Genomic DNA, 13,286 nt, shown 5'->3' on the forward strand with positions numbered 1-13,286 from the left:
GGAGCTCTTTAGATGAGCTCTGATTTCAGGATAAATAAAAATACTGGGAGTGCCTGTGGGTCCTTGGAACACCCAGGAACACCCTGCAGTGCCTTGCTGCTGTATTTGGGATGCCAGGGATGCATCAAGCAGAGCTCACTGCTCGCCTCCTCCCTCCAGAAATGAGACAAGAGCGTCAGACTCGCTCCTCGTCGCTGTGCAGCAAAAAGAGAAAACCCAGAGAGGGTTTTCAAGGGAATAGAGAGCAGCAGAGTGGCTGGGGCTGGGATTCCCAGAGGGATCTGTGGGCACCAAGGACTGGAGATCCCAGTGGAAGCCCCAGCTCGTTGCTCTGGTGTTTGTTTTGACACAGGCAGGGGGATTATTTAATTAAATTATTTAATAAACCCGGTGTTGTCCCAGGCAGCAAAAAGAGGAAATGGACACCATGTGTCACTAAATTTATACTGCCTTAATTCCAGCCTGCAAGGATAAATAATAATGTGGGAATAAGGGATGGAAGCAGCTATGGGCAATGGGAATGTCCAACCTCACCATCCTGGGATCCTGCTGGGCCACGTTTATTCTGATTTGCCTCAACTTCCTCAGGTGCCCCGAGGCTTCTGCCAATCCTCAGTTCCCAAATCCCCCCAAAATAAAGGCAGGGCATGTGGGAAGGCAGAGGGGATGCAGGATTTGGTGTCTGTGTGCCCACACTGACCTTTCCATCCTTCTGTTCAGGGCACCAGCAGCAGCAGTATAAAGAAGAAAGGAGAAAGACTTGAACCCACCTTACAGGGAATTGAAAAATAAAACAGGAGTTAAGGGTTGAGGGGCAAGTTGAGGCCATAATTTAGCCTAAGAAGGAAAGGTCCATCCATTTTCATCAGGGATGCACCTTGGCTCAGGTATCTCAGGACTCACAGAGGGCGTGCTGAAGGTTATCAAACCCTCACACTCTGGCCACACATAGCACTGGACACATTAATATTCTCTGCCCAGTGATCAGGTTATTTCTTATTTTTTAGGAAAAAAAAAAAAAAACAAACCTCACAGTGATACCCACAGAGAGATTAAAAAAAAAAGACAAGAGAATAAAAGAAATAAAGCAAATTTTAGTCCCTGTTGTTTCCTTGCAGAGCACAGAGAACACCTGCACCTGCCTCGCTCTCTATTTTGGGATCTCTAGCTGGAATTCAAAACATCCAGATGATTCAGTGGATCAAATTGTTATCAAAAATCCAGGGAGCTGCAACGCTCTCCTTCCTGCCCTACCCACACTGCTGCTGATAATTTAAAGACCAGCAGCATCCACCCTCATCTCACCTGGACATGGACTTTGAGGGTGCACCCACACACAAAAAAAAATAAAAAAATCCCTCCAATGTAAAACCAAAGCAATGCCAAGTTTCCACAAGTAATTAAAATAAATAGAATAAAAGTTCAGCACCTCCAACACCTGCACAAACACTCTCACCACACCCAAAAAAATTGATTTAGCAGGTGGCACAGCTGGGTGCACTGGTCAGAAATAGCTGGGCTGGATTGATGCTCAAGGACCTCACAAGCCAAAGCCCCAAAAGAAATTGATGGGAACAAGTGAAAAATCCATCTGTAATCAACAGAACAAATTCAGAGATTTCAGCACAGAGCAGTGAGCCCTGATGCTGGCTGGCAGACAAGAATTGAGGCAGGCCATTAGTTTTTTTGGGGTTTTTTTTTTGTAGTGTAAAGTCAAGGATGAAGGATATAAAAATTTAGAGACCTGCATTAGAAGTCTCACACACTGGCAAGTTATGGGATTTTGCAGGCAGGGAGGAAAACAGATTTAAAGGCTGCAATCCCAGTTATTTTTAGTGGGACAAATATTCATTTATGCTCTACATCTCTCAAGCTGTATTAAAAAAAAAAAAAAAACCAAAAAAACAAACAGTTAGGCAAATTTATTTGCCACAGAGTGAGGAGGAGGGAAAGGGTGTAAGGGAACAATCTCTTTATGCCCAGAGCTGGAAAAAAATCCCACAAAGGCAAGCTCCAGGTGTGTTTTTTTCCCCTTCACCTCCTCATAAAACAAAATTGTCACCACTGTGTGTGTGTTTTGAGCCTGCCTGGCCTCCAGCCAAGCTTCCCAAATCCCATTTTCTGCCTTCCAAGGCACAGGGAAGAGCCCACACACGCCCTGCACAGATCTGGGGTGGGCAGGTGGATGCTGCTGAGCCCCATCTCCCCCAGAGCTGTGTTTTACCTCTCTCTGCTCACTGCAGATCTTGCACAACCACAGGGGACGTTTCTGGGCTCCGACAGTTTCTATCCCACACTTGGTGCAAACTTTCTGAAACAAGGAGAGAGAGAAAAAAAAAAAAGGGAAAAAAAGAAGAAGAGGTGGTGTTAGCAGGTCCCCACAGCCCCTGGGGGGAGAGAGAAGAGGTTGAGAGGAAACAGCTCTTAAAAAATCTTAACCCATGGCACAATTTTCCTGTGTTTTCCTGGAGAAGATGCTTCAGGTGTGTAAGGACACGAGGCAAAGGCAAATCCACAGCACAGCCCTGGACTGCAGGGTGAGGAGAGAACTGGACAGGCCAAACCAAACCCCATCACCCACAGGGGTATTTCCAGAGGGGCTTTTTTATTCCTCTAAATCCCAACCTCTCAATCTCTGTGGTGTGGAAAGCAGCAGTAACCAGGGACAAGTGCAAGACTGGAAATGTTCTCCTTCCTCCTTTCACACACACATGTGTCAAATCCCACATTTTCCTCTTCATTCCAGCACAATCTCCTTGATCTGTGGCTGTTTAGCAGGTGGGCATGGCCACAGGTTACACACATTTCCTGATGGTTTTGCACAGCCCTTTTTGCTGCACCAGGGGACTTTCAGGTCTCTGCTGGCATCCCAAGCCATTCCCAACCTGAATCACACAATATCCCATAATGAAGCCGATGCCCATCAGCCCTGGCGTGCAGCCTGAGTGAGAAATTGGATCCTTTGATCCCCACAGAGGAAAAGCCACTCACAAGAGGAGAGCAAAACCTTGCTGGGGTCCACATGAGGATTGGATGTCCCCAGAGTTACATATCCACAGGACCAGGCTGCTCCTGTGTCCAGGGGTGAAGGTCTCATCCTCTCCACCCCACTGTTCCTGTCCTCATCCTCCTAGAAAAATAATGAACAACCTGTTGACTCTGCTGCATCAACCCTCAACATGGTGCTCCTCAAGCCAAGGGAGGTTGGAAGATTCAATTCCAGACACCACCTAAAAGGCCCCAGAATCTCCCTGCCCTGACCCCAAACCCAAGGGAGTGTCCAGGGGTGAAGGTCTCATCTTCTCCACTCCTCTATTCCTGGCCTCATCCTCATCCTCCCAGAGAGAAATAATGAACAACCTGTTGACTCTGCTGCATCAACCCTCAACACAGTTGTGCAAGGGGGTTGGCAGACACCACCTAAAAGACCCCAAAACTTCCCTGCCCCGACCCCAAAGCCGAGGGAGTGTCCAGGGGTGTCCAGGGGTGAAGGTCTCATCTTCTCCACCCCACTACTCCTGCCCTCATCCTCCCAGAGAAATAATGAACCTGTTGACTCTGCTGCATCAACCCTCAACATGGTACTCCTCAAGCCAAGGGGGATCCTCAGATTTAATTTCAGACACCACCTAAAAAACCCCAAACTCTCCCTGCCCCAACACCAACCAAACCCAAGGGAGTGTCCAGCGGTGAAGGTCTCATCTTCTCCACCCCACTGTTCCTGCCCTCATTCTCCCAGAGAAATAATGAACAACCTGTTGACTCTGCTGCATCAACCCTCAACACAGTTGTGCAAGGGGGTTGGCAGACACCACCTAAAAGACCCCAAAACTTCCCTGCCCCGACCCCAAAGCCGAGGGAGTGTCCACGGGTGTCCAGGGGTGAAGGTCTCATCTTCTCCACCCCACTATTCCTCTCCTCATCCTCCCAGAAAGAAATAATGAACAACCTGTTGACTCTGCTGCATCAACCCTCAACATGGTACTCCTCAAGCCAAGGGGGGTTTGCAGATTCAATTTCAGACACCACCTAAAAAACCCCAAACTCTCCCTGCCCCAACACCAACCAAACCCAAGGGAGTGTCCAGCGGTGAAGGTCTCATCTTCTCCACCCCACTGTTCCTGCCCTCATTCTCCCAGAGAAATAATGAACAACCTGTTGACTCTGCTGCATCAACCCTTAACACGGTTGTGCAAGAGGGTTGGCAGATTCAGTTTCAGACACCACCTAAAAGACCCCAAACTCTCCCTGCCCTGACCCCAAACTCAGGGAGCAGCTCAGCCTGGAATGCCCTCCACGATCCCAATTGCACATTCAAACGCTCCCTCTAGTGGGAGTTCCCAAACGATTTCACACTCCCAGCCATGAAAGAAAAAAAAAAAAAAACCCAAATTAAAGCGGTGTTTTCCTCCTCTCCTTCCCCTGCAGAGTATCTGGGAAATCGAGCATCCCTCTCACAACCCCTGGGGAAGAAGAGGTAAAAATCAAGGGCATTAAATGCAACCCCATTTCTCATTAAAACAAGACAAAGCACTTTCCTCTCCCACTCATCCTTCACCTTTTACACACACGGCATCAATCCCCTGGGCACCTCGGGCTTTGTCTCACTCCTGCTCTTGTTACCACACCTGCCTTTGCACAAACACACACCTTTGTCTTGCCACAAACTCCTTTCCTTCGGAGATAATAAAAAAAAAAATAACACTCAAAAGTATTCCTTATAAAGCAGGAAGGGGCACTTAGAAGATCCATCAGGAATGCAGAACCTCTGCTCAGCAGGTTGAAGGGAAATTCTCTGCTGCTTTTTTTTTTCAGCTGCACCATTTACAATTCCTGTTGTGGAATTAAATGTGCTGCAATGACATGGTAACGGAGCAGAGCCTGCTAAGGAAAAAAAAAAAAAAAAGATGAACTTTAAAAAAAAAAATCCATAATTCCCTGACAAATTGCTTGTTGCACGCAGCACTCCGTGAGTGATGGAGAGCCCTGGAACAAGAGGGAACAAAGCAGTTCACTCTGTGCTCCTGCTGAAGGCTTGGCTGCTCCCTCACTTCACTCCACAACATTAAAAAGGAGAAGGGGAGAAGCCCAGGGCACGCAGGCAGAATTGCCTTGAGCTAGCACAAGAGCTGAAAAGTGCAGCCAGGGTGAAAAAGCAGCTGCAAAATGCAGCTTGGAAAAGTAGGATCTCACTTAAATCAAACCTGGATGTGAACGGTGCTGAACTGCCCAACAGACTTCAGACAAAAAGGGAATAAACGTTAAAAAAAAAAGAAAAAAAAAGGAAAAAAACAGCTTTTCACTGGGGTTTTCTGGTCACAGCCCTCCCAGAGGCTCAGGCTCACACTGTCCCACCAGCTGAGGGTCACTCCTGCAAAGGGACAGGGCTGGGGAGTCTCTGAAGTGGTTTTTGTACAGGGTTCAGGGGAAGTTGGTGACAAAGCCCCGTGGCAACGTGACTTAGCTGGCTCCTGACACGGTGAGAGCAGAACTGCCACGGGAAGGAGGCAGGAATAGAGCACATCCTGTTATTCCACATGCCTGAAACACAGGAAACAGCCAGGGATCTCCTGCCTGCCACCCAACCCTTTGCTCCCCACAGTGCACAGAGACCACGCTGCTCCCAGAGCTCCAAAACCAGACCTTCCACTCCCCACTGCTGCTTCCTTCCACACCCCTTCCCTAAAAATCTGCTTTCCCAACGGTTTAGGATTCTCCAAGATCCACGTTTCCTTTCCTAGGCACTGCCTTAGAAGGAATCTCCTGCAAAACTCCAGTGATTCCTGAGGACAGGCTGCAGTGGAGGAACCAGCTGTGCAGCAGAGCTCACAGCAGCCTGCTCTGCACGACATCTGTGTCCCACAAAGGCCACCAGGGCCACAGAAAGTTGTCCCCCCACAATCCAACCACCATCCCTGAGGTTTTACTCAGTCAGGAACACTCCAGCTCTCAGCAAGGTGCTCCCACCTCGACGTGCTGAGATGAAAGGAAGCCCCAGAGGTGAGTCCCCAGGGGGAGGTGGGCTTCAAGTGCAGGAGGAGCAGCCTCCCAGCAGAGGCAGGATGAGGTTGGTTGCCTTGGAGATCATCATCTCCACAGCAGTACAGATTAACCAGGAGCAGCAGGAATCATCCCTGGGGGGCTGGCAGAGCAGGGCTCTCCCCCTGTCAATGACACACACAGCACAGGCAGCCCCTGAGGCTCAGGGCTGGGGAACTCACACTGGTTTGGAGCTTGAGGATGGACTTGAGTCCTCTTGGAAGGTCACAGGGCAGACCTTGCTGTGGGTAGCTCAAAGCTCACAGACTCTGCTGTGAGTTGTCTCTGCTGGCTGCACATTTCCCCCTTGCCCCACGCTGCAAACCCCAGCTGGGAGATGCAGAGGGGGCTGGCACAGCCCATCCCAGCACTGAGCACAGCTCAGGCACTTTAGGATCCTGAGGAACCTCTTTTTATCCCCAGGCTGCAACAGAAAACTCGATGGTCTGACAGCACCAAGGAGAACAAAACAACCCTGCAGAGCTCTCCAGCTTCTAAGGAGCCTGGTGGCATTTCCTAGAGAGTTCTGCTGGCAGGAACAGGCACCTGTGACCAAACCCACCTTTTTGCAGTCCTGGCAGAAGACAGAGGAGCTGCCCAGCAGCCCCAGGGTCTCCCCACAGAGCAGGCACTGCGAGAGGCCGTTCCCCATGGCGTTCTTCCTCATGTTCTCCAGCCTCTCCACCAGGCGCCTGCGGGCAAGAGGCACAGCAGAGTCACTGCACTGCAGGGAGGGCTCTGAATGCTCAGAGCAGGGCAAAACCCACTGGGAAAGGAGAAAGGAGCTAAACCTTCTCCATTTGCCCACCTCCCTGAAAGCAGCAGTGACTTGCCCACATCCCATTCGGAGCAGGGAGAGCAGACTGAAGATGGAAGATGAAAACGAGCCAGGCTGAAGCCCATCAGAGCTAAATGAGCCTGGCTGTGGTGGCACAGCAATGCCAGTGGCTGCTCCCTGCTCCATCCCACAGCCCATTTGGAAGGCAGGGAGCACATTTGCACACACAAAGTCTGCAACAGCAGGGCTGGGAGGGAGAGAGGGGAGGGGGGTGGGATGAGCAATTAGGATGCAGGGCGTGGAGAGCATGCAGAGCAAGGCTGCTCTGCCATGAGATCACTGCTTGGCAACCTTCAGGCCTCCATCTGCGGAGGGGGACAGCAGCAGCCAGGCCATTCATCAGCACCAGGAGGGAGCTGATAAATCCATGAATCCCACTCTCATTAGTGCTAATGTCCCATCCACCAGGGCCCCTTCCAAGAGCAAGGCAAGGGCTGTTTGAAGGAGGCCCTGCCGTGGTGGGGAGGTCAGGCTGCACAGCCAGATCCAGCCATCATTAGTGGATTTATGATCCACTCGGACTCCGGCACAAAAGAGCTCCTGGGAGTTAACAAAAGGCATTTCAGAGGATGCTCCACCGCAGGAGCTGCAAGGGCAGCACTTGCTGCAGCTCCACCAGCAGCCACACAGGAGCAGCCGGGCCCTCAGGGTCACTGCCTGCTGCTGGGGTCTCCCATTTATCACAACAACATCTCTGTCACTCCTCGTTAGCCCTGGCTAATGAGCTCTGCACAGGGAGCACAGGAGCAGGAGGATGGGAGTCCCTGGGGTTTCCTGTCTCATCAACACAAACACTGCAGGGAAATGCTGCAGGGCTGCCCAGCTCCCCGGATTGAAAGGCAGCAGATCACAGACAGAGCTCAGGCCAGGCCTCCAGCAGGACTGACAGCAAATGGGAACCTGCAGCAGCAAAGGGAGGCCTGTAAATTAAATAATTCAAGCCAGCAAAGCCCATCCAGAGGGCTCAGCCAGCTAGAACATAAACTCATTCTCTGCTCCAGGCAAAATCCCAGGGGGCTGGTGTGGACAAGGGAAAACCCGAGTGCACTGCCAGCAGTGATCCTGAGCCACCCTGCAGCAGCCCTGGGCACAGCCCAGCATCTCCCCAGCCTCCCCCAGAGCCTGCATGTTCCAAGGACTGTGTCAGGGCTGCAGCCTCAGCCATCCCCAAGGCTCAGAGAAAGCCTTCAGAGAGAAGGAAATCATGACATCCTCCCCCATGGTCATCATCCCCAAACAAGCAGCGTGGGAGGGGCAAATAACTGACCTCAGGGATGCTCTGAGTGCTGGAGGCTGAGCTCAGGCAGCTGGGAGAGCCCCTCCTGCCTGTGCTGGCCTTTCCTGGGGAGGGCAGGGGACAAGGGACGTACCCAATGCGCTGCTGCTCCACCACGTCCAGCTTCTCTGCCTTATGGATCACTCCCAGGATGACCTCAAGCTCCTTGGGGCTCAGGGCCTGCATCTTCCTCTGCTTCTCAGTCTGGAATGTGTGCACTGACCAGCCTGTCTGCAGCCTGGGGAGGGGTGGAGGGCAGGGCTCAGCTGGGAAAGCACAAAACCCCTTTGGAAAGCACAAAACCCCCTTGGAAAGCACAAAACACCCTTGGAAAGCACAAAACCCCCTTGGAAAGCACAAAACCCCCTTGGAAAGCACAAAACCCTTGCCCTGCCCCATACTGAGACTGCCCAGGGCTCACAGACCCACGTCAGTCTCCCATCAGGGAAATCTGTTCCATGGGCAAAGCAGAGTCTCCTCTCACTGTCCACATCCTCACATCACCCCCACAGCATCACCCAGTGCTCTGCTTTCTCTCCCTGCCACTCTTTGTTTGTGTTTCACCTCTCCAATCCCCCATTCCTGTTTGTCCATCAAGAGAAGCAGCACCCCTGGGGTTTGCTCTCCTCACAGGGATGGGTGATGATGCCAAGCACCACAAAATCCAAGAGCAAACCCCCCCAAAAAAACCCAAGACCTCCACTCTCCTCCCTCCAAGCTCCCACATCCCTCAGTTCACACACACAGAATCCAGGCGAATGCCTAGAAATGCAAATTTGGCAACATCCTCCCTTGGTCCGGGCCAGGTTCACACGAGGACTCCAGCAAACCCTCTGTGCCTCACACTCAGCAGCTGATGCCTCTCCTTGGCTCACTTGGCAGCAGGCAGGAGCTTTCACAGCTCAATTAATTAATTACCATTCAGGAGGGGTTTGGAGGTCACTGCATAAACTTATGGCTGAGAGGAGGATGCATTTTTGGGCACCACTGCCTTGCTGAGGCTTCCTGCAGCCTGGGGAAGTGGCAGTGGAGGTCACTGCTCCCAGCCAGGCAGTGCGCCCTCAAAAACATGGGGTAATTCCCCTATTTTCTTGCACCCTCAAAAACATGGGATGCCCCCCTATTTTCTTGCACCCTCAAAAACATGGGATGCCCCCCTATTTTCTTGCATCCTCAAAAATATGGGGTACTTCCCCTCTTTTTTGCACCCTCAAAACATGGGGCAGTTCCCCCCTATTTTCTTGCACCCTCAAAACATGGGATCTCCCCCTATTTTCCTGCACCCTCAAAAACATGGGGTAATTCCCCTATTTTCTTGCACCCTCAAAAACATGGGGTAGTCTCCCTATTTTCTTGCACCCTCAAAAACATGGGGTAGTTCCCCTATTTTCTTGCACCCCCAAAAACATGGGGTAGTTCCCCCTATTTTCCTGAACCCTCAAAAACATGGGATGTCCCCTTATTTTCCTGCACCCTCAAAAGCATGGGATGCCCCCCTATTTTCTTGCATCCTCAAAAATATGGGGTACTTCCCCTCTTTTTTGCACCCTCAAAAACATGGGGTGGTTCCCCTATTTTCTTGCACCCTCAAAAATATGGGGTAATTCCCCTATTTTCTTGCACCCTCAGAAACATGGGGTAGTTCCCCTATTTTCTTGCACCCTCAAAAATATGGAGTAGTATCACTGTTCCACACCACTACAGGGTAGTTCCCCTATTCTCTTGCACCCTCAAAAACATGGGATGTCCCTCTATTTTCTTTCACCCCCAAAAACATGGGCTAGTTCCCCTATTTTCTTGCACCCTCAAAAGCATGGGATGCCCCCCTATTTTCTTGCATCCTCAAAAATATGGGGTACTTCCCCTCTTTCTTGCACCCTCAAAAACATGGGGTAGTTCCCCTATTTTCTTGCACCCCCAAAAACATGGGGTAATTCCCCTATTTTCTTGCACCCTCAAAAACATGGGATGTCCCCCTATTTTCTTGCACCCTCAAAAACATGGGATGTCCCCCTATTTTCTTGCACCCTCAAAACATGGGATGTCCCTCTATTTTCTTGCACCCTCAAAAACATGGGGTAATTCCCCTATTCTCCTGCACCCTCAAAAACATGGGGTAGTTCTCCTATTTTCTTGCACCCTCAAAAACATGGGCTGTCCCCCTATTTTCTAACCCTCTGCAGCAGCAGCAGAGGTGGCACGGCCCCAGCTGCCAGGGAATGAGAACATCCAAGAAAAATGCACTCCTAGTGCTTGACTCATCCCCATCCCTTTAGTCTTTAGGTTGTGCAGTAATTTTAACTTCAGGGGAAAGTGAGGACTGATGACAAGTCCCTAAAACAAAAAAGGGTGCTGGGGGATGCTGCAGAGATCTGAGGCTGCCTCCAAGTTTTTCTCTCACCCAGGGGAGAGCTGTGGGATGGATTTCCAGGGGGGCAGAGTGAGGCCAAAGGTGTCAGAGCAGAGCTGAGGGAGGAAGGGGAAGGAGGAGGAGGAGGAGGGTGGGGAGGACTCACTTGGCTCTCAGGGCCAGCTGTCGGTCGTTGGGGCAAACCCAGGGGCCCGTCCCGCTGCCAAAAATCATGTCAGCCATGGCCCCAAGCCTGGGGAGGGCTCACACCTGGAAGAAGCAAAGAGCAGCCACGACTTGCAGCAAAGCAAACAGAGGTGACCCACCAGAGTCACCGACAGCGGTGGGAACAGCCAGACTCTCACCCACAGACAGTGATAAAAACGCACCATCACCCTCATGAAATACAAGGCAATAAATACCTTCAGGTGCCTTGAAGGCAAGGCTGGAAGTTTAGATTTTATGGTATACTCTTAAAAAAAAAAAAAAAAAAGAAAAAAAAAGAAAAAAAGAAAAAAAGCCAGACACTCTTTGTCAGTCCTGATTTTTCATTTCAAACTAGAGAAAAATGTTGTCTGTGAGAATTATCTCTGCCTCCCCACCTCCAGAGCCCCCATTGCTGCAGTTCTGACAGAGAAAACCACTCTAAAGGACACAAAGAAGCTACAGTTGCCTTTTTTTTAACCTCTTAATGGGGTAACAAACAAAAACCCACGCAACAATCAGCATGAATAGTGGCAAGTCATTTCCTTCATTAAAACTGCCTCCATAATAGCCTGATATTTATAACTCCAGCCTACAACAGCAGCTTGTTTGCATCCTCTGATGCTTTAAGACAGCACCTCTTGCAGCAGATCTCCTGCTGGGGCTGCTGTCCCTGGCATGGTCACACCAGTGATTCCTTGTGCTCTGTGAAAATTCCACTGGGCTGATCAGGAAAGGCAGCAAGAACCAACCTCCAGATGGGAGAAACATCCCCCAAAGAGACTCTGCAGCTGAGCAGTTCTGAGCCCCATCAGCAGCTCAGGGGAATGGAAAGCACCAAGGGACAGGCACAGCCAAAAAGATTTCAGTGGATGCTAAAGCAGACTTGATGCAGGGAGCTTTTAACCAGCTGGATTTGCTCTCCAGCAGAGCGAGTGTCTCGCAAAGCCCTGATGCATAAATTCCCAGGTATTAATGCCTGTCCCCAGCACAGACACTTGCCAGCTTTGAAAACCATACCTGCTGGGCAGAGATAACGTGTTTAATGCTGGTTGGCAAGCAGAAATCAGCTCCAGTGGCAGGGAAGGTGTATCACCTGCCAAGCGAGCTGGAGTTCCCAAGAAAACACTTTTTTTCCAGCCTCAGTTCCCCAGCAGTGAGTGCTGTAGCTGGCCCTGCTATCTGCTGCTGCCACACTGAGCTCTGTGCACTCTGTGCCAGGCACGGCCCTGATGGCCTTGGCTCCTCTCACACACAGTTTGTGCACATCAAACTCCCCCAGCACAGAAAACACTGAGCTGTGGCAGCTCCCCCCTGCCAAACCCCACCTCAAACCAGTTACAGACAATGAACCAGTTCCCTCCTCTCTGGCCATCCCAGCCTGGAAATGCAGTGCTTAGGACAGGCAGGAGGGGAGAGGGGAAATTCCACACGAGTTTCTTGAGAAATGTGTGTAAAAAAGGCTCAGCACAGTCTGACTCCAGCAAAGTGAGGCATGGAGGGGATGCAGGAAATGGGGCAGGAAGGACAGACAAAAGTGTCACACATTATTTTTTTTTTTTTTAAACCTTTTACCACTTTCAAAGTGATGGCTTTGGAAAGAGATTGCCACTAAAAGAAAACCTTGAACCCTGCTCTCCCCACTCTGCTCTCAGTGCCTCACACTGGGCTTCGCATTTCCATTCAGCCCCAGAACTCCTCCTGCTCCTTTAATCTTCCTCCCAAGCTCAGGTGAGAACACAGAGAACACCTTCCCCACACACATCCCACAGAGCTCACACCCAGGGGAGCAATCAGGCATGAACAGCTCAAGAACACACAGGCTCCCACCCTCAGGCCTGAGCTACCAGCAGAGAAAAGCTACAATTGGACACAGAATGGCCCAGGCTGGGATTTTTCCAGAGCTTTCCCAAGCCTGTGATGTGTGGTTACAGGATTATGTGCACATGAAGCCCCCTCACACACAAACCCATATATTAAATTACTCTTTCAGCTGCATGGTGAATTCCTCCCTCCCACTCAGGAACACCTGAAGAACAGCACAGCCCACACTCTGTGGCCATGCAGGGCTCCAGGCAAGCAGCCTGTGATGGCTGGGGAGGTCTTTGGAATAAAAAAACTGGAGCTAGAACCAGACCAGAGGAATTTGCTTTGCCAAAGCTGTGCTGGAAGCATCTGCCCCCTCCTCAGCAGAGCTTTATCTGCTCTACCAGAGCTGCGGGCGAGTCAGAGCAGAGCATTTTTCTCAGGAGAGGCTTAAAGGCATTCTCCAGGCTCGCAGCACAGGGAGCTCTGCTCAGCGTGACTGAACAAAAACAAGCAATGTCATGGTCCTTTGCCTCCTGTTACTCAGCACACGCTTTCTGTCCTCCACCGTTCCCTGAGCAGCATCTGCAAAGAGAGAAGGCAAACAAAACAAAAGCCTGAAGAGCCACCAGGTCTCAAAAGAGTCTTCAGAGAGATTATTCCTTGAAATATTTACAGGAGTGTGGTTTTTTTTTGTTTTTTTTTTTCTCTCTGTTTCCATCTCCTCTACTGGCTTTGCACCTCTGGAAAAAGCCTGCTGAGGACACAACTTG

The 13,286-nt window shown here is 50.7% G+C and overlaps 1 protein-coding gene across 4 annotated transcripts in view; it reads right to left on the reverse strand.

Annotated features, from left to right (window-relative positions):
• Positions 1 to 13,286, reverse strand: part of RPH3AL (rabphilin 3A like (without C2 domains)) — a 39,904-nt gene that overhangs the window by 20,921 nt on the left and 5,697 nt on the right. For 2 of the 4 annotated variants that reach the window (XM_083875257.1, XM_083875259.1), the window contains exons 2-5: positions 10,670 to 10,773; positions 8,248 to 8,391; positions 6,602 to 6,731; positions 2,225 to 2,311 (exon numbers count right to left, since the gene is read on the reverse strand). In XM_083875257.1, coding sequence (XP_083731383.1) covers positions 2,225 to 2,311; positions 6,602 to 6,731; positions 8,248 to 8,391; positions 10,670 to 10,746 — 438 coding nt within the window. In that variant the 5' untranslated portion in view covers positions 10,747 to 10,773. Of the gene's footprint in view, positions 1 to 2,224; positions 2,312 to 6,601; positions 6,732 to 8,247; positions 8,392 to 10,669; positions 10,774 to 12,692; positions 13,099 to 13,286 lie in introns of all 4 variants that reach the window. The other 2 variants (XM_083875258.1, XM_083875260.1) reach the window with 2 other exon arrangements.

The sequence above is a fragment of the Zosterops lateralis genome, assembly GCF_965231275.1.
Source record: "Zosterops lateralis genome assembly, chromosome: 19".
In the NCBI taxonomy this organism is placed as follows: domain Eukaryota; kingdom Metazoa; phylum Chordata; class Aves; order Passeriformes; family Zosteropidae; genus Zosterops; species Zosterops lateralis.